The 24,009-nt window shown below is 48.6% G+C and overlaps 2 protein-coding genes across 3 annotated transcripts; one reads left to right on the top strand and one right to left on the bottom strand.

The window, feature by feature from the left end:
• Positions 1 to 1,313: 1,313 nt before the first annotated feature.
• STUB1 (STIP1 homology and U-box containing protein 1) lies at positions 1,314 to 12,164 on the bottom strand. The gene is made up of 7 exons (XM_065411906.1): positions 11,934 to 12,164; positions 8,633 to 8,831; positions 7,678 to 7,843; positions 6,201 to 6,291; positions 4,925 to 4,981; positions 4,104 to 4,220; positions 1,314 to 2,462 (listed from the first exon to the last, which is right to left on the bottom strand). Exons 1-7 carry the CDS (start codon positions 12,162 to 12,164, stop codon positions 2,337 to 2,339), a joined length of 987 nt encoding a protein of 328 aa, XP_065267978.1. The 3' UTR covers positions 1,314 to 2,336.
• A 106-nt stretch (positions 12,165 to 12,270) lies between these two features.
• Positions 12,271 to 19,989, top strand: LOC135884721 (uncharacterized). Of its 2 annotated transcripts, none has more exons than XM_065412247.1 (7): positions 12,271 to 12,310; positions 13,251 to 13,414; positions 13,714 to 13,807; positions 16,568 to 16,727; positions 17,547 to 17,699; positions 18,954 to 19,122; positions 19,560 to 19,989. In XM_065412247.1, the coding sequence occupies exons 2-7, from the start codon at positions 13,287 to 13,289 to the stop codon at positions 19,582 to 19,584; spliced, it is 729 nt and encodes a 242-aa protein (XP_065268319.1). In that variant the 5' UTR covers positions 12,271 to 12,310; positions 13,251 to 13,286; the 3' UTR covers positions 19,585 to 19,989. The 2 variants fall into 2 exon arrangements, with proteins under 2 accessions (XP_065268319.1, XP_065268320.1); XM_065412248.1 differs by having other exon boundaries at positions 12,298 to 12,347.
• The last annotated feature ends 4,020 nt before the right edge of the window (positions 19,990 to 24,009 follow it).

Below are 24,009 nucleotides of genomic sequence, written 5' to 3'. Positions count from 1 at the left end.
GCAATTCTCTCCTTTGCAGCCTGTCACTAACTTGGAGAACTCTTTGCCACAGATATCAGCCAGAGAACTCTTAATATGACTGAAAAAAATCACTGGGCACAGCAAAAGAAAAAATAGCATCTAGTGTTACATTAGCTAGGATAAAATGACAACGGCCACCAGTCTTTCCACTTCAGAACACAGTACAATGATCAACAGAACAGCAAGGTACACAGGGAACAGAGGAAACCTTGACTCAAAATAGGACAGCAGACTGGCTAGACAAGTGGTCTGCTGAGACTTCATTATATTCAAGTATCTTGCTATGTATATTGTCCCCTCTCAACAAAAGCTCTGTCTAATATACGAACCAGTGGCTAAGTGAGCAGGAGACTTAGGACCCGGTCTTCATAAAGGCCAGTTTTCTTTCCCTCCTCCAGCTCCCTATAAACATCCAAGCAAATACCTGACCAGGTGGGCTAATGAGTTCATCTATAGATTCTTCCAACTGGCAGCAACACTGCTCAGCCACCTCCTTCTTCCTTGTGGGGAGGGACTGAGGCTACACCTTCACTGCCTTCTCCAGTTCTGGGAAGCACAAGCAGCTAGAAGCATTTCTTCTCTTACGATATGCAATGACCCACCCAACAAACAGGTTTTGCTTTGTATCAGTCTGAAAGCCCCTTCCTGGCCCTGAGATTGCACAACAGAGCAAAGATACTAATGCTAGCAGCTTTGCCCCCCTCACAGCTCCTATAGTCTGAAACCCTTTGCAGCCACAGAAACGGGAGGAAACGCCCCACAAGCCATCCTCTAGTTCAACAGAGTAATTGTATCATGCACCAGAGGGTTTCTCCAAGTATCAAAATATAATCAATGTTCTCCCTAGGAAAAAATCTGATCATCTGAAGGGGACAGAACTTCAAGAGGCAACAGAACAGGTTTAGAAATAAACAAAGCAAAAACCAGAGAACGCTCCCTGTTAGAGAACAGCCCTGCCCATGTGATGCAATTGAGGAGACATGGCATAGATACAACAAAAAGAACACTTAGATTCCCCCATGTGCAGGCATGCACATGGCTGCCTTGCATGTGAAGATTGCAGCTACCCTCATCTTTAACATGGAGGTACAGCCTCTGGAGACTACAGGCCCAGCATGCCATGCTGCATCTTAATGCGAGCAGCCTACCTGCACTCCTTACTAAGAGAGATGTAGAGGTGCACTCCACTTCCGCTCCCATGTGCCACTGGGGGCTGCCTCTGCCCATTCTCCACCAGCCTTTTCAAAGGAAAGATCCCTGCAATCATGAAACATTCAGACTATTTAACACTTATTGCTGAAATATTTATTAACGTTGGCAAACTTCCGGAGAGCGAACTCATGAAGCCAGGCAGTCTGCAGGCCAATCAGACATCAAGACTTTCAACAACCAAAACGCTTTAGGCCGACTTTTTTTTAAGGGTTTAATTAAAACAAACATGAACTTTCATCCAAGTGGTTAGCAGGGAACTACTGTCCCTGGGGCTGGAGAGTGGCCTCCCATGGGTCACGGCTTCCATCCTACAGGACAGTGGTTTCCCAGTATGAGCCCGCACGCCAGTCAACGTCCGTATAATATATATTTCATTTCCCTCCCCCAGCAAGTGGCTATTTACAGGAAAACATGAAGAGAACTACACTAGACAGACAGGAGATGTAGGAAGAAAGAAATACAAACTATGTACAGAGGGAGGGAGTGGGGAATGCAGCTCAGCATGGACAGCAGGAGAGCCCTTCCGAGCCAGCTCCTCGCTCGTCACAGCCTGGGCCCTCGCTGTAGGCACGGCTCCCACATCTCCCCAGGAGCAGGGCTTGTGCTGTGGGGAAAGGGAGTAGGCAGCTGTTTTTGTGGAGGAAGGTCGTTCTTTACAGCCAAGGATCTGAGGTGGGTTATGAAAAGCAGTGATGCTGGCTAGTACAGAGTGACACTGCTCTTCCAAAAGTGCTTCTGTGGATTGCCTTCAGTGCTGGGTCCTCAACAGGCGCTCCCTCTCTGCCTGCCTAAGGCAGTCTTGCTTCTGTCTATCATGTTGGGAGATTACCAGGAGCCCAGGTGAGCAAGGAGCTGGAAGGACCCTCCATGGCCCTGCTCAGTCAGTCTAGCCCAGCTGTGGTTTCTGGGAGATGAGATGATAATGCACTCTAGTCCAGCACTGCCAATGGATCTCTGGGCATCCAGAGGAGAGAGAGAGAGACAAAGTGAGTAAGGCATGGTGCCAGCCCAGCATGCTCAGAGAGCAGTCTATAGCAGAGCGTGCCTGTGCTGCCACAGCTGGGGCTGCGGTGAGGATCCAGAGGACTGTGCCCGCTCAGCCATCAGTACTCTTCTACCCAGCCATTTTCTGATATGAATGCATCTATCACCTCCTTCATAGCAAGGTTTGGGATCAGCTGGTCTTGGGTCAAAGGACTTCGGGTCACAGGATCAAAGTGACCAACACGCTGAAAGGGAAGAGAGACCATAAGGAGGCTGGAAATAGAGCACAAACCTGAGTAACTAGCCCCTTACCCTGTTGCTGCAGCTGCACCCCCTAGGCCTGCCAGAGACTTCCCAGCCACTCAGTCAGTCTCGGTTCCCTGGGTGTAGCTAGCCCCATCTGCCCCCCTGCGACCTGTGGGATGCTCCCCACAGACAGGATGCCACAGCTGGACAGTTTAATCTACATTGTCTTGTCTCTTCCCCTCCTGTCTCCACTTCTTACTTCAGTGTGTTACTTACCCTAGCAGAAACATCTCCAGTCACAACCATTCCCATGGCTGTGGGAGTTTCAGAAAAAGAACCACCACCCCACAGCCGGGAGCAGGCTGGCAATCCCATGGCACGGAGCACACGCAAAGAAGAGAGCTGAGATGTAACTTAGCTTACAATTTAACATTGCTCTGGGTGCATAGATCATCTTAATACTGGCCACAGTTGGAAGACGGGACACTGGGCTAGATGGATCTTTGGTATGACCCAGCATGGCCGTTCTTATGTTAGATTCAGGGCCCCATCTAAACATAAGACTCCTCCAAATTCCTCCAAAACTAAAGAGGAGGGATAGCTCAGTGGTTTGAGCATTGGCCTGCTAAACCCAGGGTTGTGAATTCAATCCTTGAGAGGGCTACTTAGGGATCTGGGGCAAAATCAGTACTTGGTCCTGCTAGTGAAGGCAGGAGGCTGGACCTGATGACCTTTTGGGGTCCCTTCCAGTTCTATGAGCTAGGTATATCTCCATATATTTTTTTTTCACCACAGCCCCCCGAAAAAGCCTGAGAGAACAGAGACTTTACAGCATGGCCGGGAGGCCAGACTGGCTCAGTCAGGGCTGGAAAACCCTGGCTGTGCGGTGAGATCCAAAGTGGATGGAACTTCGCTGACAGTGCCCAGCCAGCAGCCCTGCAATTAAAGCGGGGGCCTGGTAGCTCGAACACTTCAGACATTCTCCATTGCCCTGGCACCATGCAAAGGGAATGGCAGGGTGAGGTAACTGGGACTCAACCCATGGAAAACCTCACAGGATGAAGCATTCAATTCCGTAAGCGTGGCTCTTCTCACTGATGCCTCCTCCTCTAAACAAAGATGGGCTGGGGGACAGAATGAAGCTTAAGCTTTAAAATCAAGATACTTCAGTATTTAATATTTGGGTGGTCTCTGAAACCCCACTGCTTTTTCTGCAGGCCTCACCCCTACCCCCAGGTAGATTTCTACATTGTTACCAGGGGCTGGGGCCCACTAACACACCACAGTGCTTGCAAGGGCTGCAGCTGCTCTAGGATGGGGGAGGAAGGAAGCAGCACAGAGAAGCACCTGACCACTGAGAGTTTAGTCTGTGTCGCTGTTCCCCAGTACAGTCAGTTTCCAATCTTTGTGTGGGTTTTTCACCCCCCAACGGGGGTGCAAACCTACACAATCCGCCAGGGGGCCTCGGGTGCAGGTGCAGCATCTGGAACTACATTAACTCATGTTTGGAGACTGATTTGATTTTAAGTTTCTATCTCCTAAAAATTGCCCTGGGTTTCTCTCCCTCACATGCGCACCCACACTCTTCCTTTCCTCCTGCCCTCCCACTCAGATGCCCAACACTCTGGTTCCTCCATTACCTGAAGATGCTCTTCTATATCTTTCCTGTCATAGGTAATCCCACTGGGTGTGATACAGGGCTCTCGCATCAGTTCAAAACTGATCTTCCCACACAGGTAATCGGGGATGTCTCGCTTCTGACTCGAGAGAACAAAAGTTCAGCATTAGGGAGCTATCATACAACAGGCCCATCTCTGGTCTAATGCAGCAAACCAATGAACAGGTGACCCAGGGACAGGACCTCAGCAAGGGTGCAAGCAGCACAGATTCCATCGCCAAGTCAGGCACACGATGGAGATCCTGCACTGCATATCAGAAAACACAGCTGGAGAATGGCGGGGCGTTGGTTTCCCTCTCTCTCAATACCTAGGCCATATTTGCACTCCAACTAGTCATTAAATCCACCCCCAGCTGGAGCTTCTACTATACGGTTTATATTCCATCCAGATAGATAGATGCCTGGCCTTCTCCACGGCTACCACATCCAGGAGAGCAGCTGACTGACAGTGAACAGTTCTCACCCTTTTCCGCTATGAAATGTCCCATCTCCACCAGCCATTGCAGCTGGAGTCCCAAGCTCATCCTCAAATCTGGGGCTCCATTCCCTCCCATGTGGCATCTGGCCTTCTGGTCCAGCTCTCATTTGAGAGAGACCTGGTATTCACAAGAGTTTTAAATCAGTCCAACAGCAGGGTGGCGGTAGGGAGAACAGGAAGGATGGGATAAGCCACAGTTCTTTGGCATCCCGAGCTAAGCCACCTTATCAGTCATGTTTGATGCCCTCCCTCTGAGCACTCCTTGTCTGGTCACAGCTGCCACACCTGTTTAAGCCCATCCTCACCTTCCTCTTCTCATCCACCTGAGAGAAAAGCTCATCCATATCTGCCAGGTACTTGTCCTGAAAGAGAAATAACCCCTTTAATGGGAGTGGGGCAGAGGGCCCTACAGGACTTTGTTTCCTCTTCAGCATCTCTCAAGCTGCAGAGACTTTGGTACAAACACTGCAGCCACTGATGGGGAATTGTTCCCTCACCCACCCCAACAGCATGGGAGTCACTTTGCAGAACCACTTTTACAGAGAACAAACTGGCTCACAGCAAAAGTTGATAAGGGTCTTGGTCTCTCAGGGATCCTGAGGAACAGGATTTGGTGTCTCCCCTTGCCAGCCTCTATCTGCTGATATCAGAGTGTCAGTCACATACAGACAGGAACCTTCTTACTTTAATAGGCAAGAACACCACCTCTAAGAACACATCTTCCGACCTGCTGAGTGGTTACTGCTCTACACTGCTGTACAGGAGACTTGGATTTAATGCTCAGACTCACTACCTAGACAACTGGGGCTGGCTATGTGTTGGTAGCAGCGTCAGCCATAACAGAGGTGATGGGAATGGTCTTGCATGTCAAATCAGTAGTGGCTCATGTGGTTGATAAAGCAGCGGTGTTGACAGCTTCCAAAAAGAGTCAGTCTGATTGTGCCAGAAGAACATGGGGACAGGAATAAAGATCTTCATGGCTGCAAAGTGGGCATACAAAAAACCCACTGTCCACTTAATGCACAGCAACTGTCTGTGGGTGGGGCACAGAATTTAGACGGTAAAAGCAACAACATTCAACTCATCTTTAACACCTGCTGCAGGGCAGTAAGAGCACCAGGAACAGCATGCACTCTGCTCACATAGAACCCTTCCATCATCCCCCACGGCCACCCCACTGATTCTTCTGACTCATCACAGCGCCCCTGAAAGTCAGGAAATTGCTACAGCCATGTCCCCTCTAGGCACACTCCAATAGGATGCTCCACAATCCCCACAAAACTTCTACTACGGTCTATTCCAACAAGCTGCAGTCCTGTGTGATGCTCTTCCTTGGTGCCTGATCCCTACTCAACCACAATGAACCCAAAGCAGCACTATCACCTTCTGTGCTATGAAGGAACCCCAGCTGGACTGTGTTCATACCCCGCAGATCTGCTCCACAAGCAGGAGCTGTGGCATGGTGGCCCTGGAGAAGAACTTCCCCTTGGGCTTGCTGCTCACACCAAGTAGGGACACATGCCCAACGCTACCCAGCAGGCCCAAATCCACACTGGGGATGGATTAATGAGGTTGCCTCACATGTTTGGCTTCAACGTTAGCCAGCTGAGCACGACTCCGGCTCTCATCCACGTTCTCCTCTTGTTGTGTCCTTCGGTATTCATCCAGCTCCCTAGGGGAGAACCAGGGGGACAACTTTCTAACTATATGGATGGTTAAGCACTGGAACAGGTTATCTAGGGAGGTTGTGGAATCCCGGTCAGTAGAGGTTTTAAAGAACAGGTGTTTGTCTAACCTGTTAGGGATAGTCTAGGTTTACTTAGTCCTGCCTCAGCACAGGGGGCTGGACTTGATGACCTCTCAAGATCCTTTCCAGCTCTACGTTTCTATGATTACAGTCCAGAGCAAATGATCAGCAAAGGAACTTGAAATGTCACAATGGAGAGGAAGGAATGTTCAGCTCAGAATGAACACGCTCTTATTTCCCTTTCTTCACCTTCTTGGTGCAAGGATTCTGGCTTTCCAGGAAAGCCAGATAAGCAGGGACTCTCTACCATTTCAATAGTGTGAGCTTCCTTAGGGCAATACCTTCTAAGTGCCAGGGTAAGCTCTGGTAGAAGGCCACTATCTTGTCACCAATTTCACAGTACTGGGAAATGTTTACAAAAGCTTATCTTTTCCCCTCCTCCCTTCGCATATGGGAGGGTCAGCCTGTGGGATTATGCCGCTCCCTGCCGGAGACCAGTGTTGTCTGGGATACAGTCCCTCCCTCCTGCTTGCACAGGCCCAGTTCTCTTCAAGATTCCCCTCATCCCTCCCAGGCTGCCGAGAGGGCTTGTCTACGCTGTGCATTAATCCATTATAGACGGGTGTAAATTCTAGTGCACACTAGAGTGTCATGCACTAACTGATCCATGTGGACCCTGCTAGCACACACTATAACTTTCCTACTGCACAATGGACAAAAATTGGAGAGCAACAAAAATGGAGCAACTGACTCATGAGTAAAGGTTGAAAAAACTGGGCATGTTTAGTCTTGAGAAAAGAAGAGTGAGGGGGGATTTGATAACAGTCTTCAAATCTACTAAGGGCTGTTAAAAAAAAAGAGAACTGTGATCAATTGTTCTTTGCATCCACTGTATGTAGGACAAATAGTAATGAGCTTAATATGTAGCAAGGGAGACTTAGGAAAAACTTTCTAATATCTAACCTAACTATAAGAGTAGTTAAACACTGAAATAGGCTTTCAAGGGAGGTTGTAGAATCTCCATCATTGGAGGTTTTTAAGAACAGGTTAGCTAAACACCTGACAGGGATGAACTAGGTTTACTTGGTCCTGCTTCAGGGCAGGGGGCTGGATTTGATGACTTGAGGTCCCTTCCAGTCCTACTTTTCTATGATTCTATGACTAAGGTGCACTAAGGAACTTTAGTGGGCACTAGCAGGGGCCACACAGGTCAGTTAGTGTGCGACTCCCTAGTGTGCACTAGAATTCACACCCCACTAGCGTAGACTAATGCCCAGTGCAGAAAAGCTCAGAGATTTCTATCTGCATTACCTCTCCTTCTCAGCCATGATGAGTTTGGTTAGATAGGAGTGCAACTCATTTTCCTGGTTGATCCGTTTCTCTTCAATGTTGTTCCAGCGCTTCTTCTTGGCAATCCGCAGTGCACTTGGAATATCATCCCCAAAATTCAGACGCTGTTCCTTGGCTAGGTTATAGGCTGGGGAGACAACAGGTGCTCTCAAGGTTGGGGGCAGGGTGGAAGAAGCTGATGCTTTGCTAAATCTAGTTAGGAGGTATATCTCATTAGAGGTGGGATTTGGGTCAGTGGATTATGGCTCCCACCACCTTTGCTTTGACCAGGTGAGTCTGGTTTTGCCCCTCTCCCTGAAGGAGGGAACAGTGAGAGACACCTGTGCCTTTGAGTGCTATATCACTCCCTCAGTGCAAAGCAGCAAATAGGGAATAAATCCTTGAGCCAAGAGCTGCACACAATGACTTGGACCCCATTGGACCATCTCCATATAGAAGCTGGTCAAATCACTGATTTCTACACCGTTTAAGAAGAAACTGACTCCTGTTTAGGCTTCGTCCCCATTCAAATATCAGCCTGTTGTCAAGTGCAGAACCAAGATACAGGGAGTGGCAATTAAACTCCTACAGGTTTCCAAATGCCCTCTCTTCCTACAGAGGAATTGGATATGGGCAGTCTGAAGTGACTACACAGAACTGAACACCAGCCTTTTCTAGCTTAAATTCACATTTTGTATTTTGACAAATGGTGACTTGTGCCATATACTGGTGCCTGTTTTGTAAGAGAGGCCCATTCATTTCTCTGCAGCTGTGGCCCTCATCATGGTGCCTGTTTTGTATTGCTCAATTCTCTGTATGTTAGCAACAGCCCAAGATAGGCCCTGGTATCCTGTTAATATGGGAGGTCCTGGCCACCTCTATAGGTTGGTGACGGCTTGTGCCAGGCCTGAACATTTAATAGGAAGATACTGCTCACCTCTCTGCAAGTTAGCGATGGCCTCATCATAGTTCTCCATCTCCATCTGGCACTGCCCCAGAAAGAAATGGGCCTTCACTGACTGGCTGTCTAGTTCCAGGGCATGTTTACAATCTGCCAGGGCCTTATCATGTTGCTGCATCTTCAGGTAACACAAGGCTCGGTTGGTGTAGTATACTGCCACTAAGGGGTTCCGGTTCTGGAAGAAAAGTCAGATACATTAAAGGTCTGCCAAGGATAACACAAAGCATATGAGACTTTCATAACTGCACATGGATGGGAAGGGACAGAAAAGTTCAAGTCTTTCTCCTGCTCTTAGTATCTGTGAAATCTAAATATTACTGAATTGGTCCTCACTGTTCTGGTTATTTGCTCAACGTTATAGTAATGGTCACAAGCAGTGCTGAAGCATGCAAGCTCTGGACTGCTGTGCTCTAGTATTTAACCTGCTTGGCCTACTGCACGTTACCCTTTACAATATGGAGCCACAATTTAGGTACTAAGATGGAAATTAGCGTTAAAAGCCATCTATCTGGGCAGGCTACTGAATCCTGGCTCATGTTTCCAGAAGTGCAAATGCAGAATTCTGCTTTTCTTTCTCATTTAAGCCTTGACAATGCCTACCAGGCAGGAGTGTGCCTTTCCTTCACTGGGCCAGAGGAAAGATACACCATTGAGATGCTACACAGACTCCTCATTATCCAGTAGACAAGGTGAGATAGAGTTCTAAGGCCCACAAAGGATAGTTTTGCTCAGAAATCCTGCAAAGTATAATTGGATCCAGAGAAGTTTGCTTTGTGGGAGAGGCCCGATCCTTGACCTGAATTATTTTAAATTACATAAATATTTTGCTCATGAAAGTTAGAACAGCACTGACTAGAGCCAGTCAGGCAGGAACTGTACATGATTCTCCTGCAGAGCTCTGCCAGTGCAATATAATCCTGACCTTATGCAGCCTCTGCTATCCCAAACCCTGGGCCTCCAAATAACAAACACCAATGCACTTCTTGATCTGCTGCACCATGGACAGTTCCAGTCCTGCCTAACCTCCTCCCAGTTTTGCCAGTTCATCACATTCCTTAACAAATGAGACCCATGGTATTCTAGCCCTGGACTTCCACTTACTCTACCAATGCACCACAGTCCAGACCTGCAGCACCTGCTATTCTAGTCCTGGGCCTCTGGCACAGCTCCATTGAGGGATCTCAATTCTGACCTGCCCCCTCTCCTAGCTATTCAAGTTTTGGATTTCTCCACTCTGCAGTGATTTGATGATGTGGACAAACATCCACAGGAGACTCTGAAGAGACGAATACACATTTTCACTTGTGAGTGACTCGAGAAAATTTGAACCCAAGTCTCCAAAGACAAAATGCTCTAGCTCTCAGACCACAGCTTGTTCAGTAAGTGGATACAAGTGATGTTAATCAGCATGTCCTTGGAGCTAAGTGATCACTCCTGTCTTTCTAAACAGGAGACAACAATGAAGAGTCTAAAGCTGCATAATCTTGGCCCATCAGCTATTTCCCAAAGGAATGTTGTATGTTGTTTACAAGTTCATCATCATGGACCCAGCTAACAGGCTTTAGCAGTTACCATGAACAGCAGCCAGGTTGATATACAAAAACACACTTAAAGAGCAGTACATGATAGACAAACTAGGAAAACCATGAATGCTACATGAGACAGGCTAGATTGTGGCAGTCACTCAAATCAAGAGTGGATTACAGACAACAGAGCAGAGGCGATTTGTTGAGGGTGTGTGAGTAAACACAGAATAGACAGACTACACAAACTGGCTTTTGTAATGCTATCTTCCTAATGAAACAGAGGAAATACTTGACTCAGGTAAATACCAGGCGGGGCACAGAGACTATTCCAGACCTAGGAGAAAAGCATCCCAAACAGTAATCTCCTAACATTAGCAGCCCTGAGTGTTTAAAGAAATTTCCTTCAATCTCAAACTGTACATCTCAGTCTGCAGAGTCAGAGAGAGAAAAAATCCCCTTGTGACAGGCATGATACAAGTAAAGGGTTTTATTCCCAAGAGGACATATGCTTAGGAACACAAATCCCCAAGAGCCATGGTATGAGCCCTAGATTATGGTTCTGATGGCACACCTGGAATCTGGACCACATCAAAGGTTCAAGTGCTGCACTAGACAGAGCTCACAAGCACTGCAGTGCAGTGTTATGTAGAATGGGTCCTTTGGATGACATTTTAAACTAAGATCCTTCCTGCCCATAACTAGTGGATATTGAAGTAGAAACTAAGGCCCTATCAATAAATACTTCAATTATAGGGCTAAAGATCGCATATAGTACTTTGTGGAGAGACTAGGAGATAAACCGTGTCCTGTCCAAACCCTTTCAGCATCATAAATTCCAACATCCCCAGCTGTTTGCCTTTACTGCCATTGTCACTAACAATTCTCAACTCACCTTTTTGTAAAAGATTGATATCCCAAGTCTGAGCAGCCAAGATCAGCACCCCAAGCTGAGCAATAACTGGAATGCTGAAAACATTGTCTAGGCCTAAATCCATAGGGTGACCTGAGTGTGAAATGTTTTTCCAGGCCTCCTGTTCCCAAGGAACTTTTGTTACCAACAGAGCACTGAAGGAGGGACTAGGCCTCCAAGGAAGCAGGGACCTTAGCCTGGATTCTTCCCAAAGCGGGGTGTGTGTGTGTGTGGGGGGGGGGTGTTTGTTTGTTTTCAAGCAGGAAGTGAGTCCTGCAGTATCGTCTTTCCAGGGACACACAATGGATACTGGCCTCAGCTTCAAACAGCTCAGCCCCCAATGTGCAAACTGGCCCTCACCCTACACAGCTCAGCTCTACCTCCCCTAAATAGCTCAGCTGTGTCCCCTGCAGTGGGTGCCAGCCCCTCCCCCAGATAGCTCAGCTCTACGGCTGCCCACCCCCTGCAGTGGGTGCCAGCCCCTTCCCCCAAACAGCTCAGCTCTGTCCCCAGCAGTGGGTGCCAGCCCCTCCCCCAAGACAGCTCAGCCCTGTCCCCAGGGATGGGTGCCAGCCCCTCCCCCCAGACAGCTCAGCTCTGTCCCCCTGCCCCCATTGGGGTCCGGCCCCTCCCCCCAGACAGCTCAGCTCTGTCCCCCTGCCCCCCTTGGGGTCCGGCCCCTCCCCCCAGCTCCCCACACACACCCCGGCCAGGCCAGTATCCCCCCCTCCCACGCCAGGCGCCCACCTAGGCCTCAGCTTGGTCCTGTAGGCCGCACGGCTCCCCGGTCCCTCCATCCCAGCCCACCTTAGGCCGCTAGATCCCCCCAGCCCGCACTCACGATGGCCCGGCCGTAGCAGGCAGCCGCCTCGGGGTACTTGCGGCTGACGAAGAGCCGGTTGCCCTGTTCCTTGTGCTCCTGGGCGCTGTGGCTCTTCTCGGGGCTGCCCCCGCCCGGGCCGCCCCCGAGCCCGGCCGCCGCGCTGCCGCGGGACCCCCCGCACGGCCCCCCGCCGCCGGAGCCGCCCCCCAGCCCCAGGCCGCCGCTCTCCTTCTCCTCCTTCCCCTTCATGCCGCAGCGCAGCGCTCCCGTGCGGGGCCCGGCCGGATCCCTGCGGCCTCGCACTGCGACAGCCCGGCCGGCCCTGCCCGAGCCCGCCTCCGCCCCGCCCGCAGCCAGCGGGACTTCCGGCGGGGCCGGGCCTGAGGGGAGGGCAGGTGAGATGGAGACGGAGTCGGCGCTGAGGGGAGTCCGGTGGGGGCTGGGAGAGTGAGGGATCTACGGGGGTAGTGGCGGGGAGGGAGGGTTGGGGAGGATGGGAGGGAGGGTTGGGGAGGTCAGGGCTGGGAGAGTTGGGGAGCTGAGGATGGGGTGGGAGGAATAGAGTGGGGGCCAGGGGGCTGAAGGGTGGGGCTAGGAAGGTCAGGGCTGAGGGGGTTGGAGTGGGGGAAGGTCAGGCCTGGGAGAGTTAGGGAGCCAAGGAGGCTGGGGGAAGGGGATAGAGTGGGGGTCAGGGGCTGAAGGATGGTGCTAGGAGGGTCAGGAAGGGTTGGGGGGGCGGAGGGGGTTGGAGTGGGGGACAAGGGTGGGAGGGTCAGGGCTGGGAGAGTGAGGGAGCCAAGGAGGATGAGGTGAGGGGATAGAGTGGGGATCAGGGGGCTGAAGGGTGGGGTTAGGAGTGTCAGGGCTGAGGGGTCTGTGAGGGTTCAGGGGGCTGGAGTGGGGGTCTGGGAGGGTCAGGGAGCTGAGGGGGTTGGAGGAGGAGGGGAGGCAAGCTGAGGAGCTGGGTGGCAGGAGCAGGCACAGGGCACAGCAGGGAAATAAAGATGAATGCAGCAAGGGGCTAGGTCGGGCAAGGAGAGTTGCAGCTTCCTGGAGTGCAGGGAGACCAGGCTTAGAGGCAGCACCTTGAGGGGGGGGGCCATAAAGACCCAAGGTGCTAAGAGGTGGAGAGGCCTGCTCGAGAGCATGGTGGGGTGAAGGACTGGGGGGTAAGGAGAGAAAAGAGAGAATGTTGACAGGGCAAGTAGAAGGTGAATGAAGTGAGGATGGGTTTGGGGGTTGTAGGGAGGGGAGAGAAGTATCAGCATTTTCTTCCCATAAGGTCTCTGCTCTGTAGTTCCATTAGCATCAAGTCTGTTTGTCCTTCTCTTTTAGATGTTTTTCATCCTCCGTGTCCTGGAACCTTGAAACATGCCATTAAGTGGAGGCCTATATGGTTGTGAAGACCCCACCTACTGGAGGACAGTGTTTGATGTCTACTGGGATGTACTCAAAGCCAAAGGAGGCAGGCAGAAAAAACTTGCTGAGTTGGATAAATGGTAAATGCTCAAGCATTTAAGGTGGTTTCTTTTCTGCTGCATTATTCTCTCTAGGAGCACCACCTCATCATCTGTTGAGGAAGCATACAGCTATGAGTCCTATCCACTGTGAGTCCTATCCATAGCAGCCTCTTTCAGTGTGAAATCCCTGCCAACTGTTCTCCATTAGTAGCAGCTGGGTCTTCAATAGCATGAGCTTCCTCTCAGCCAGTCAGTACTAGCTGCAACTCCAGCAGCAAGAACATGTAGGTTCAAGAATACATTTTGACTCCTTGTCTGCCCACGGGTCTTTGTTTCAGGTATCAGGAGGAGCTGCCAGTTGCTATTGCAGGAAGGAGAGAAAAATATCTGACACAGGCTGAAGTGGTGAAACTGATGGAATGGAAACTTGCTGTAAGTAGCTTTCCCAGATGAATTGTCATATGTAACATCTTAGTGTTGGTGTCACTAGGCATCACCCTAGGTAACTCGGTGGGGTGGAAGACCACGAGAGTCGAAGTCCCCCCGCTCTAGGCCAAAGTGAACCAAAGCCCCTCCATGTTAAACTTTACTAACCTCACAGGCCAGCAGCTGGAAAGCGGTAGTGATAAGGGGAACCTACATGCTTCTAGCTGAAGGACAAGATTACTTGCAGAAAGGAACATTGTGAACAAGCTACACAGCCAAGGTCGTTTAATGTAACTGCTGCAGAGGGAGGAGGGGGGGGAGGAGGGGGAAAAAAAAAAGGAATAAAAAAGGGAAAAACTGCGTGTATCAGTGCGCTTGATTTGAGACATGCTGGTCTCCTAGTGCCTATTCAGAGCTCTTGAATAAACTTTGTCTGCTTCTCCACCCTGGTGTGTTCATTGGCGCGAAGCACACCAGGCAACGAACCCCGCTGTTGCCCCCTCGGGCCCTCTGTGCTGGCAACATCAGCCATATAATCAAAGTGTTTGTGTAGTGGCAGGGAGGGTCTAAGGCTATGTTACAGCTTAAGTCGACAAACTATGTTGCTCAAGTGTGTGAATTAGCCATCCCCTTGAACGACATAATTTATGCCAATTTAAGCGCCAGCATGGAGAGCACTGTGTCAGTGAGAAAGCTGCTACTGCTACTTGCAGGGGCTGGGGTAATTAGATTCACGATCCATAGAGTGACTATATTAGAGAGCTTACAGTAGCACAGCTGCATCAGTGCTGCTGTAAACTCTCTAGTGTAGCCATAAGCTCAGAGCCTTGGGGTCTATAACATCATTTTCAATTGCTGGTGGTTTGGAGCTCTGCTGGTTATATTGACTTTTTTTTTTAAACCTGTGTGAAAGAGTTTGATGCTGCCAGCCTTAAGGCCTCTGTAGTTAGCATCTATTTAATTCTGTTATTCATATTTTAAAGGTACTGCAGTCAAGGAAAACAATCCAGCCAAATCTTCTGGTCTGTCTGAACCATGCTTGATGCATGACTGGGGGAGGAGCAATGGCGTCTTTATGCTACCTTTGTGGCTCCTTAATTGAGGGGTTATTGTGCCCCCCCCCCCACACACACACACCTTATAGAAGCCTCAGGCTTGCTGTAAGTTGCAGTCAGCTACCATAGCCCCAAGGGATTGTCCCAGCAATCTGGGATCTTGGGGGCATACGGCTTTTCTGCCGCATGCAGTTGCCCAGGCTATGTCCCCTAAACAGGATCCTACAATGGGATGGCATAGAGCCACTCTGCCAGGTAGCAGCCTCCTCACCGTCTGAGGCTGAGGATTTGGCCCTTTATTTAAAAAAGTTATCCTCTGTTTGCATTAGTAATAACACATTAGAATATCAGAGCAGGAATATTTTTAAATCCAAGGTGCGCTATTTGTTTAACTTTTTGCATTTCACCCAGCTTGGTAAGTTTCCTCTGACTAGCACAACAGAGCTGTGTGTGGGTTTCCACTACAATAGGGAAATTATTATTCAGTCACTTATTTATGAAACATTAATACTGTACACAACTCTACAAAAAAGGAGGTGGATCCCTGCTGCATAATAATCAAATTATCATGGGCTGTTGACTCACAGGAAGAGGGTGATTAGTCCAAGTGTAATGGACAGGGTGGAAAAGTCAAAGGTAGTATTTAGGAGAGAGGAGCAGGAGGAATGTAAGGGACAAGGTGGGGGGAGATGGTGGAAACAAAGGTAAGAAACTAGTGGCATTGTAATGGGACAGAGGCTTGAAGATGTGGTCAGAGGAGCACATGCTTAGGCTTTGTCTACACTAGGAAAGAGGACAAGAAGATTAAGCCCCTGAAGTGATGTGAGGAGTTGAGGTGATGTGCTCAGAGTGTGGGTGAGGAAGCTTTAAATCCCACCCTCCAGCAAAACAAAATGTTGCTGGAAATCTTGTGTTTCATAAAATCATGCACACCCTAGGGTTTTAAAAACAACACCTTTTCCCCCAAACAGAGCCTCAGTTCTGAGCTTCAGCTCACTTGGCATTCTCCTTTTAGATAGTCACATAGCTTTTTCATTTTCTGGACCGGGGTAGGCAACCTATGGCACGCGGAGCTGATTTTCAGTGGCACTCACACTGCCCGGGTCCTGGCCACCGGTCCGGGGGGGCTCTGCATTTTAATTTAATTTTAAATGAAGCTTCTTAAATATTTAAAAACCTTATTTACTTTACATACAACAATAGTTTAGTTATATATTATAGACTTATAGAAAGAGACCTTCTAAAAACATTAAAATGTATTACTGGCACACAAAACCTTAAATTAGAGTGAATAAATGAAGACTCGGCACACCACTTCTGAAAGGTTACCGACCCCTGTTCTGGACCATGCTTGAGGATAAAGATCCCCACACGGGGTGTTTTCCTTCCAATCACAAAACATCTCAACTTGGAGAATGCCAGGAAGGGCTCTCCCTCTGGATCACTAGTGGCCCACAGACCATAGCTTGGGAACCTCCACTAAAAAGAAATATCCCTGGAAGGACTCATTATACTTTTCCCATGTGTTGGAAAGGAACTCATGGCCCCACAGTATTGAAACCCTTATTATAAAGGCCACTTTTAATTGCTGGTGCCCGTAAACTATAGACTTTTTCCTGTAGCAATGAGCTGTACTCACTTGTAGAGCAAAGACGCTGAGCTCCTCAGGTTGGGATGTCCTTACCATGCTCTCTTCTCTCCTCCCATCTAGCGGGGAAAGTTTCGTCCTCGTCTGCAGCAGCTGGTGGCCACTAACTCCAGTGAAACGGTGGAGGGCTGTACAAGGAAAGCTTTCCAGCTCCTTCCAGACGTGGCAGCTGCCATTACTGAGCTGAGCCAGCTAAAGGCTGTGGGATCAGCCACAGCTTCGGGTAAGGAGTTATGGGAGGGAGGGGATAAATCCAAGAGGGCCAGGGCCTGGCTATACCGTTAGGTAAGAAATGGGAAGATTGTTCAGATTTTCCACAGCACTGTGTAAATAGCACCACCCAAATGGTGCTAGTTAGAGTGGGATCTGAAATGCTGATCTTTCCTGGATGATAAACACTTCTGGGAGACTGTATTGGCCCTAGAACTGAGCACTGGGGAAAAGAAAGGGGAAGCATCCACATCTGCAACCTGGTCTCAGTTTTTCCCAATCCAACAAGTAGCCAAACTTGTTTCCAATGGCCAGTTCTTAGAGAGAAGACCATCGCATGTGCTTAGTGCTGTGGCTGGCAAAAGCAGCAAATCAAAGGCATCTGGGCTTGCATGGGATGGTGCCTGCATATGAAGTTGTGGTTAGGTCTCTGGCTCACTGTTTCTCCCCATGTGTGTGTGTAAAGTGGGGGCACATTCACATGTGGGGGGAATTAGAGACACGCTCAAACTGCAAAATTGTAATTCTTATTTCAGTCCCCCTCTCCTCCCAAATTCAAGACTGTTCAGACACCCAGGGTTTTGGTTCAATCACATCTCTGCTGGGAATAAAGGTGAAACATACTTTTGGGTTCAGTTTCCATGATGTGTCCTGGAAGGTGGGGTCAGGAGTCTGATGCCAGGCGTTCTGAGAGCCTGAACAAGGTGGGGGAAGCTGCATGTTTCTCCAAGACACGGGGCAGTCACTGTCATGCAGGCTGCCCCGTGTCTCCTCTTCCTACCCCCAGCCTCTTCCTTTTCTCTGCTCAGCACCTTCCACTCTTCCCACTTAGCAATTCTAGCTGCAGGAGCCCCAGAGGCTGCGGCATTTATGGCAGATGAAGCAATGGAGTCCATTCCAGGCCTCACCCCAATTCAATATACCCTCAAGCATTACATCCTCTACCTGGACAAGATCCAACTCTGTGTCAAGAAACTAAACAAAGGTAAGGGTAGGCGGGGTCACTGCCACAGACCTCATAAGGGGTAGGGGAAGGAGGATCGTATCTCTCTGCTTTAGTTAAGTGTTTATGGTCTGAATTTCAGAAATTATTTGAACTGCAATGAACCCTTTAGTGCTTACAGTAAGGTTGTCATTATGATACAAGAAAACAGTGGTTAGCACAAATGACTGGGAGTCAGGCCCCTGGATTCTATTCTTGTCTCTGCCACTGATTGCATGGCCTTGGCTAAATTACGTAGGCCCAGAGCCTCAAAGGCATTTAAGCACTTAACTCCCATCAATGGGAGTTAGGCTCTTAAATACCTTTGAGGATCTGGGCCCTAGTTTCTCTGTGCTTCAGCTTCCCCCATCTGTATAATGAAAGTAACATTTACTCACCTCTGCCCAGTGCATTGAGATCCTCAGATGAAAGTTGCCGAAAGTACAACATTGTTGATATCTGGCATTTCTGCATCACATGATTCATTGAAAAGTAAATTAACTGGTAGTCAAATTCAGGAAACAGAATTTCCTGGTTTCTTAGACTTGAACCTTGCAGTCACTGTAGAGCCATTCTCAGCAGCGCCTGTATTGAAACAGCTGCTCTGCAAGATTTCCCTTATTAACCTTTCCTTGCCTTCTGTGCCCACCATGAATTTGCATTGCCTTTTCATTCTCCCTTCAATTTTTGCTTGAAGTTGTGGCCAGCTCCATCTCCCTTCCCTGCTCCCCTGGTCTGTGTCTTCCTCCTGGGTTTCCAAAGGTCTCAGTGTGGCAATGATTTTGTCCACTAAGTTTTCCTGCCCTGCTGTACTGTAGAACCATAGCAGCAGTAGGGCAATTGTAGGCCAGGATTGCAGAGATGTTCTCCTGCCCCAGCCCACGTGTACATCCATGAAACAACAGCAGCTTTTGATATTTCCCTCCCTCCTAGTCTGGTATGACTGACATTCTCCACTCAGGAGAGGCTCAGAACTGGAATAGCAGGAGGGATGTTTGCAGGGCCAAAGTGAGGTGTATTGCCAAAGTTGTGTGGGAGCCCAGGAGAGATGCTGCAGATCTGGATCAATGTGCATTAGCAGAGTTGTGTGAGGGAAGTCTGTCTCATTCTAATCCGTACTATCAGCCTTTCACTTTACTGGGCCACATATCTTACCAAAAATTCATTTGGGAGATGAGGGAGACAGGGTAGGAATCAATCTACATCTGGTTCCTCTACTGATGCAGAGTGTAATTGCTCCCTTCTGATCTTTTCTAGCGGATACAGAGAAAGCATGGACTCCTCATCGTGTGGAGATGTGTCTCTGGGCCTGGGCCGTGGCACAGAAATGGTGTCCTTCACTGCTGCAGACTCTCAGCTCAGGGGGAGAGAAGGCAGCTGATGAGGCGGATGAGGATGTTAGACCCACAAAGAAATGGAAAGCCAGGTGAAAACATTATCAGCCAGGAACCTAACAAGCGTCACTCAGTGTTTGCCTCCTGTTATCCGATGCACAGTTTGACTAAATGCCAAAGCTGGACTCCTTGGGGAATCTAAATATTGCCCTTTGGGGGGGGGGGGGGTCATTCAGGGAATGGGTCAAATTGATCAGGTGTGGGAAGAAACAAAGGAGAGCTCTTCTGTTTGAATCACTCCCCATTTGGAACCAAAGCTGAGCTTTCAAATGGAGCCCTCTGCTTGGTGTGTGCAATGATTTTTACAATAATTCCTTAATAAACTTTTGATGGTTTTCGTAGTACCACATAGTTGGGGTTTGCTTGGTTGCCAATAGGATAATGATGTGCCAACAGGAAGTGCCCTCTCTCATACTGTATCTTTCTTGTCCCATCTCACCTACCTCCTAAACATGAATGGATCTTCCAGGATGCCATCCTGGCCCCAGCTCTGACTTCCTGGACCATTTACCTCCTTCATCTCCAATAATCCCATTGATTGAAGATTCCTCCAGCTGGAATTGTATCATCAGAGTTCTTCCATCACAATAGCTGCATGTCATGATCATTAAAAGAGCTGGTGATGTGCTCAGCCCTGAACAATAGTCAGACATCATGAAAGTCTCTGCTCTGGAGAGCTTATGCTCTGCGTGACCGACAAAATGCATTGAAACATCCAGAGGGGAAGTCATCATGGGTTTTATTTCCCCCTTCCTTCTATTCCTCTCCCCAGTCTATTCAGTTTTTCCATGGGTACACCCTACAAAAGAAGGGTGTCTTTAGTAGGGACTTGAAAGGGGATTGGAGACCTGACAGATGGGGATCAGGAGATCATTCCAGGCATAGGAAGCATCACAAAAGAAGGCAAAAAAAAAAAAAAAAAAGGAGCGGAAAAAGGAAATGGATGAGGCTAGCACTGTTGGCGTAATTGGCATGACTGCACATTCCAGGCGCTGAAGTGTATTGGCAGTGTACTGGAATAATGATGCTGCAGTTCAGGCCCTTGGTACACTGGCAAAGCTGTGGGGACTCCAGGATTGGAAAAGCCCAGAGGGGTGGGGGGGCCGTGCAGTGCAAGCATGAGGGGTGGGAAAGGGAGTCCCCAAGACTAGGATATGAAGGGTTGCTGCTGCAGATAAGGAGTGAGGTGCAATGTCCGGTTTATGTGTATCTCCCCCTTCCTAGCACATCTGTGGATGACTCTTGGGGCGATCCATGTCTTGTACCCCATTAAAGTGGATGAAACAAAGATGAAGGTTGTATGTGGTCAAACTGCCTTTCAGTGGCTCAAGAGAGCATGAATACCAACCTCAGGGAAGCCTGTTAAGAACCAGGGCACAAAGCCAAAATTGGTTGAGAGTTCTATTTAGATTTCACCACCAATCATCAAGTGCAAATTCATCATGCATTATAACTGCCTTGTCACAGAGAGTCCCCTTGGTACTCCAATCTGTTACCCAGGTAAGCCTACCTTTGTGAGAGATGGTCCCTTACACCAAGGATCACAGCAATATTCAGGTTACTTCAAGTCCCAAAGGACAAGTCACTTACCCCCAGGTCAATTGCACTGTAGATCTCACACCAAAGACAATGCTTGTAGCCAGTCCTATAATAAACTACCTAAATTTATATAGGAAATGTAAATAAGAATTATTTACAAGGTTAAAGCAGGTGAACATACACACACAAATAAGTTCCAATCTTACGTTTCAAAATGTAATAGATGCTTCTGCAATAAACAAGCTCTATATACCCATTTGGGCTAACCCTTGCTAAGTACTGGGGTTCTCTTACTTATGCCTAGAAAACTTTGCCCTCAGAGTCCAAGCAGCATAGAGATAGAGTTCCTTCTTGTTAGGGGGGTTTCTTCCCACTCCTCCTTACACTTTGAGGGGAACTCAGCTGATGGGGGAATTCACTTGCATGATTCATCTTCATGGGGCAGGGAGGAGGGGGAGAAGAGCGCAAGCAACAGTGTCTTTTGTCCCCTACTGTTCCACAATGTGTTTGGTGTTGATGGGTCTTCTCTTTTGGGCAGGACATTTGGTTGGAGACTGGTATTTCACACTAGTTAATGTCTCACACCCGACTGGTGATTTACACAGAGGTGCTCACAATGCAAACTTTCAAATATTATCTTACAATAAGTGACACAGCTGTTATAAGGAGATTGATGCCTGCAGCAGCTCACAAGCATTCCATAAAGTTTAAACACAGTCTGTTAAGTCTAATACCTATTTTAACAATACTAACAAACAGGTGAGCCAGACTGATTCCAGCTATGCGCTTATAATGTTTAGTTGAGACATAGGGACCTTGGCATGGGCTGTGCTGGCACCTGATCTGCCAGCATCCCATGTGCAACCTATCCCATCAGCTATTTGGTGTATCCTTTGCGTTACTAGATAATATCACTAAAGTTACAGCCCTTTATATTTTCAAATTACTGTACCAATATTAACAAATTCATTCTGGGGTGGCTCTGTGTATTATGAGGTACTATGGACCCTAGACTATGCAGTAAGGCACTGATGACTTACATGTCTGAGCAGCATGGAATTTGGAGGCAGACTAGTAATTATGCGCCAGTGATAGCAGATCACAAAATCATTCAGCAGTTTTACTGGGTCGTTTAAAAACAAGTGTACAACAAATGGAAAATATCTGAGGGCTATTTGCATTGTAGGAGAAAAACCCCAAACCATGGCTCTGCAGGAGCCTTCTTGGACTGTGTAGTTAGCCAGCTGGAACTAGCTACTTGGTGTGACAGAACCCTGATGAAGCTGTTGAAGCCCTCTGAGAGAGGAGCAGGGGCTTGGAGAAGGAGGGTGCTACCATCTGGGCCTCTTAAGCTGCACAGGAACAGGGATCTACAGTTGCAGGGTTGAGAGCTGTGCCCTGGCAGCTCCTTGGATACACAGGCATGGAAAAGGCAGAGACAGTGGCAGGCAGACAAGTGGAGCTGGAGTATTGCAGGAAAACAGGAATGCCACATCAATAGATTGGGGTGACATCTCAGTGAAAAGAGAAATCATGCAGCCCCTCGCACAACTGCATGGCTGAATTATATGCAGGGCTCAGTTTAGCCTTCCTGGGATGCAGCTTATGTTATTACTCTTTTAGAGATGGAGAAACTGAGGCACAGAAAGGTGAAGCAAGTTGTCCAAAGCAGCTGGGGTTAGAACACAGGATTTCCTATTACCTGAGCCTTGCTCAGTCTAGACAGTGCCTATACATTTCCCCGAAGATGTTTTTTGCTGCTGGAGCCTAAGTTACGGACACTGGGTAACCAAGGGACCTGTCTCCTGATGCCAGAGGACAGCTGCTGCGTTAGCTGACTCTGCAGAATCCAAATTGCCTCACATCCAATAATGAATGAGTTTATTAGACAGTCAGTGACACTGGCTGACCTGCCCCAGAGTGGCAAGGGAATGGAGGTGAATGGGAGATGGTTATTTTGGATTTGGAGGGTCAATAAAGAGCAGAGTCAGGAACCAAAAGCTATCAAGAAAGCAAAGCAAAGCAAGAGATAGAAAATAAGACTGTGTTCCCAGCCAAGCAGTGAGGCAGTCTTGAGGGCAACAGACAGCACTCAGTCCAGCTCCTTGTCAGCTCCCAGAGGCTCATGGCCACAGTGTGCATGGCATGGAACCCTTTGTGTCTCTGGAGACAAAAGTGCCTTCTGAGAAGTGCCTGACGTGCATGGCATGGTTCAGAAAACTTGCTGCAGTGATCCGGATTTGCTATCAATCAGGATCGTTTCACGCTGCCTGGAGTTTTCCACTGTGGCAATTTTCCTTTAGGCTTTTCCCCCTCCCACTTGTTTCCACATTTCCTCTTTCTGGCAGCTCAACTGGGTCTGGATTCCTTTCATTCAAGAAGCAAAGTGGCTGGCTGGATAGCTGGGAGGATCTTCCTGGCCCAGTGAGAGCCTGAGCTTCCTCCCTTTAAAGTCAATTGCAAACCTTCCATTGACTTGGTGTTTAAAAATCCAAGTATAAAAGAGTATGGCTACACTACAGTGACTAAACCGGCATAGCTATGGTGCCATAGCTATGGATAACACTGTAGTGTAGACAGCCTACACCAGTGGAAGGGGTTTTCCTTTACTGTAGGAACACCACCTCCCTGACTGATGGCCACTAGGTTGACAGAAGAATGCTAGACAGACACCTCGCTGTGTCTACACTGAGGTTTAAGTCGGCATATCGACATCATTCCAACCTGTGAATTTTTCACACCCATGAGCGATGTAGGTATGTCTACCTACATTTTTAAGTGTTGACCAGGACTAAGCGATGGTCAAAGACCTCTAGGTTTGTTGTATAGAACATAGACAGGGACTCAGAGTCCTCAGCATGAGGGGGCCAAATGCAGCCTGACATGAATATGTGCATCTCCCATAAGCCTTCGGGCCAGTTGTTCAGTAATTGGGTATGAGCCAGTGCTAACAGGTAATTTACATCAACTGGCATCTCGCATCTGAATTTGGCCCACTGAGCCTGAGTGTATGAGAGTGGTAGGCCTGGTCTACGCTTAAAAATTAGATTGACCTAGGTATGTCACTCAAGACTGAAAAATTTCACACCTTGGCCATCGTCGTTAGGTCGATCTAGCCATGGTGTAGCCATGGCTAGGTCAGAGGAATTCTTCTGTTGACCTAGCTACCACCTCTTGTAGAGATGGATTAACTACATCAATGGAAAAAACCTGTCAATGTATGAAGGGTCTACACTACAGCACTATAATTGCAACGCTGCAGTGCCATAGCTGTGCCATTGTACAGGCTGTAGTGTAAGCATGCCCTTAAGTTAGACTCTCACTAGAGTACGCCTACATTACAGTCGCACAGCTACAGCCCGGCAGCTATGCCGCTGTCG

Source organism: Emys orbicularis, chromosome 10 (assembly GCF_028017835.1).
Source record: "Emys orbicularis isolate rEmyOrb1 chromosome 10, rEmyOrb1.hap1, whole genome shotgun sequence".
NCBI classification, from domain to species: Eukaryota; Metazoa; Chordata; order Testudines; family Emydidae; genus Emys; species Emys orbicularis.
The sequence above is the reverse complement of the archived record's forward strand: the minus strand, read 5'-3'. Positions and strand labels throughout refer to the sequence as shown.